Raw genomic sequence first — 3,662 nt, 5'->3', positions numbered from 1 at the left:
GGGGCAGGTAGCCCACACACACACGCACAACTACTAGCAAAGATTTCTAGTTGTCAGGCAGACGCTGGAATACGTTTCTGAGTAACAGAGTGAAGGCTTTACATAGGGGCTTTGTTGGCACTTTGTTTGTTGTGTGGGACTGGAAAAAATGCCCAAAATGTTATTAACCGGTTCCCATGCTTTTAAAATAATGGTTCTGTTCCAGAACAGTATAGATCACTTTTTTTCGGTTAATGTTCTGTTCTTCAATTAATTTTGTTAGTTTCCGGTTTTTGGTCAACCAGTTCCAACCGTTGCTGTAAAGTGCTTTATTTACAGATTTAAAATATTCTCATTCTGTGTACGCATTTTCTCATGTTTGACAGAAATCATTAACACATTGTTTGGTTAGGTTTTTTTGTTTATTTATTTGAAATTGTTGAAGATATATATAATAATGCAATACGTTCATCAATATATTTACAATTCTATTTCTTCATATACAGTACTCATCAAATACAATATACATAATATTACAGTACAAATCTGGTGTATCACATTTCAAACAATAAATAGTGCAATATGGTACTTTGGTGCTTTGGTACTCTTATTTGTGCCAGCCAGTCACAGATTTCACAATCATACTCAAGTAGTTCAACATCAAACATGCATCCAATTCTATGTGGTGCTATTGAACTGGAGCGTGGAGGGATGGGTGTCGTCTGGCATACTGGCTAGCCCAGCTCCAATACATCCTGGCTGAGAGGCAGGACAGAGGGTGGGCCGTGGAGAGAGGGTGGGCTAGGGGGCAGCACCAGCACAGCACCCCCCTGGGCCTGTTGAGGGGGTAATAGGGTGTGTGCAGGGCATACGGGAGCTGTCCTGTCACCCTGCGGATCCTGCGGCGAGCTCGGCGGCGATGGTAGTCCCCATTGGAGAAGTCATGGAAGTTAGCGGGGTGGATGGCCCAGAAATGGCCTTTACCATTGTCACTCCGACCAGCCTTCACAAAGCATTCGTTCAGGGACAGGTTGTGTCTGACGCTGTTCCTCCAGTTCTTATCCTATAGGACAACAATAATGTTCACATATGAGACATGAAGAATAAAGGTGATTAATGAATTAAGTGTTGTATGTGGCCCTGGAACAGAAATTATCCAACATCATCCTTGTACTCAATTATTAGAAACCAAAAATGGTATTCCCTCATGGCTGAATCCACCGTATACATTGTACAGAGAATATTAACAATTTTCCCTTGCTTTTATTTCATTGGTGCCAGGTCATGTAAAAGGGCCATAAGTGACGTTTGGTTATGGTTGTTTGAGTTGACTGACAGACGAAACCACCACGTTCACCTTGTTTAATTCCCCTAATTCCATGAGATAAACCTGTTGTTACACCTGTTAAAGACCTAGTTTTAGTTCTTAGCCCATTGAGGCTGTCAACAGAATTACCTCCAGCCTTTAGGTTACTCAGTTAGACCTTCCATGCAACAACAGGATCAGCTGAGCCAGGTTCATGCATGCAGCAATTCTACCCATTACTGTGCCAGACCACCCTTTTTCAACAGTTCACAATGGGAAAATAGTGAAAAGAGAAAACCCCAGATATACTTTTTTCACGGTCTTTAATTTAAGATGCTGTCTTTTGACTACAGTGGAGGATGAGCGTAATGTCCCAGAATAGTACTTTAGGTTTTTGAAACTTTCCACACACTAGTCATTTCTTGATCAAACAGCTTTGCAAAGGTTTTTCTCATGAGTATCTAATGTTATCCAGTTAAAAATGTTTTAATTACAGACGATTGCCAATACAGGGAGTTAGCAATGTCAATTCCAATTAAATTCAGTCCGTGTTTGAAGTGAATTTAAATTTAATTTCAAGAATCGAAAACAATCTGCTTTCAAAATAAATTGCACTCTTTTCAATTCTTCAATTGGAATTGGAATGTATCTCCTGAATTGAAATTAAACTGATCCCAACCCTAGTTCAGACAAATATTCAACTTGGAATGAACCGTGAATTGAATCACTTGGACATACCTTGCTCTTGAAGTAGGGGTAGCGATCCATGATCCAGTGATAGATGTCACACAACAACAGCTTCTTCTCCTCTGAAGCAAGTATGGCCATGGAGATAAGGGCAATGTAGGACTGGGTGGGCTTGTCCCGTGGACTGTTTGTAGTGGTCGCCTCTTGATCTTCTTCCACTTTGACCTCCTCCTCCTCTTCATCCTCTGACCCCTCTTCTCCTTCTGGCCCCTTCTCAGGGCTCCCAAGTTCGATACTTTCCCTCTCTGAGAGGATGTCAGGACTCTGCTCCTTCACTGGACTACGAGGGGTCTGCTCTGCTGGGGGACTCTTTGCCTCCTCTCTCATGCTCTTACTGTCCTTGTTGTACAGCAGGTAGTCTATGGTGAAGCGTAGTCCTAAGCGCTCCCGGCCAGTGTTGCAGCTGCTTCTGTCCTCCATGGGCCTTCTTGGACTTTTAAGGCAGTTGCTAACACTTCAAATGTAGATGACCTATTTCCACCACAATAGGCAATCATCAGATTCTTTACAGATGTTTTTGTTTCTCAGTTTCCCAGTGCTGGTCTATGACACTGCTGTGCATCAAGTAAGATGTCTCTCTTCAATGTCCTTTGGGCTAAGTAAGTTAATGACTGCGGTCTCTTTGGTCACAAGATCAAGTTAGGACAATTAAATGGGATAGTCCCAATTTACCCTGATTGTTTGGTAACTCAACTCAATGTGATGCCAAAGCCTGTATAGGTTAAGGACAATCAAACGTGTTATACCACATTGATCTGATAGAAGAAAAAAAAGAATTTATGCCTTCCTCAAATGTATCTTGTGAATACTAGATCAGAATGGATCAGTGTGGTGATGGTACCACTATTTAAACGTCCGTAAATGTATCCCTCACAGTGAGGGGCAATAGAGACAGGAGAAGCACAGGTAGGGGGTCTAATCAAGGCGGATTAATTTTATTAAACCACAGCAAATCTTTGCAATTACGGGAGATTAAACACTGATTTAGTAGGACATGGTGTTCAGAGGGTGCTTCAGCAGCACCAAAAGGCATTTAAACAGCATTATCACTACTTAAATGGGTTTCAGACAGAGGATGCTCCGTATAGTGCACATTATCAGAGTAACTGTAAGCGATTCTGTTATAAAACAGTAATACATTTACCATAAATGATGTGCTACAATCAAAAAACATCCCCACAGCATGATGCTGCCACCACCATGCTTTACCGTAGGGATGGGGCAAGGTTTTCTCCAGAAGTGAAGCTTGGCATTCAGGCCTTGTTTTCATCAGACCAAAGAAGTGGGCTGTCATGTGCCTTTTACTGAGAAGTGGCTTCCGACTGGCCACTCTACCATAAAGGCCTGTTTGGTGGAGTGCTGCCGAGATGGTTGTCCTTCTGGAAGGTTCTCCCATCTCCACAGAGGAACTCTGGAGCTCTGTCAAAGTGACCATCAGTTTCTTGGTCACCTCCCTGACCAAGGCCCTTCTCCCCTAATTGCTCTGAATACTTATGTAAATAATGTATTTCTGTATTTCATTTGTTGTAAATTAGCAAACCTTTCTAAAAACCTGTTTTCACTTTGTCATTAACGGGTTTGATGAGGGAAAAAATTATTTAATCAATTTTAGAATAAGGCTGTAACGTAA

General features: G+C 41.9%; 1 protein-coding gene across 1 annotated transcript; it reads right to left on the bottom strand.

Moving 5' to 3' along the window:
• Positions 1–386: 386 nt before the first annotated feature.
• On the bottom strand, positions 387–2,636 carry LOC115158955 (forkhead box protein D1-like). The gene is made up of 2 exons (XM_029708391.1): positions 2,024–2,636; positions 387–1,042 (listed from the first exon to the last, which is right to left on the bottom strand). The coding sequence occupies exons 1-2, from the start codon at positions 2,450–2,452 to the stop codon at positions 668–670; spliced, it is 804 nt and encodes a 267-aa protein (XP_029564251.1). The 5' UTR covers positions 2,453–2,636; the 3' UTR covers positions 387–667.
• Between the last annotated feature and the right edge of the window lie 1,026 nt (positions 2,637–3,662).

This window comes from Salmo trutta, chromosome 22 (genome assembly GCF_901001165.1).
Source record: "Salmo trutta chromosome 22, fSalTru1.1, whole genome shotgun sequence".
In the NCBI taxonomy this organism is placed as follows: domain Eukaryota; kingdom Metazoa; phylum Chordata; class Actinopteri; order Salmoniformes; family Salmonidae; genus Salmo; species Salmo trutta.
The sequence above is the reverse complement of the archived record's forward strand: the minus strand, read 5'-3'. Positions and strand labels throughout refer to the sequence as shown.

Bases quoted from the DNA above. Each gene is read 5' to 3' on its own strand.
- LOC115158955 (XM_029708391.1), bottom strand. From the start codon at position 2,452: ATGGAGGACAGAAGCAGCTGCAACACTGGCCGGGAGCGCTTAGGACTA. The intron at 1,043-2,023 runs GTATGTCCAAGT...GTTGTCCTATAG, and splicing joins ACCCCTACTTCAAGAGCAAG to GATAAGAACTGGAGGAACAG.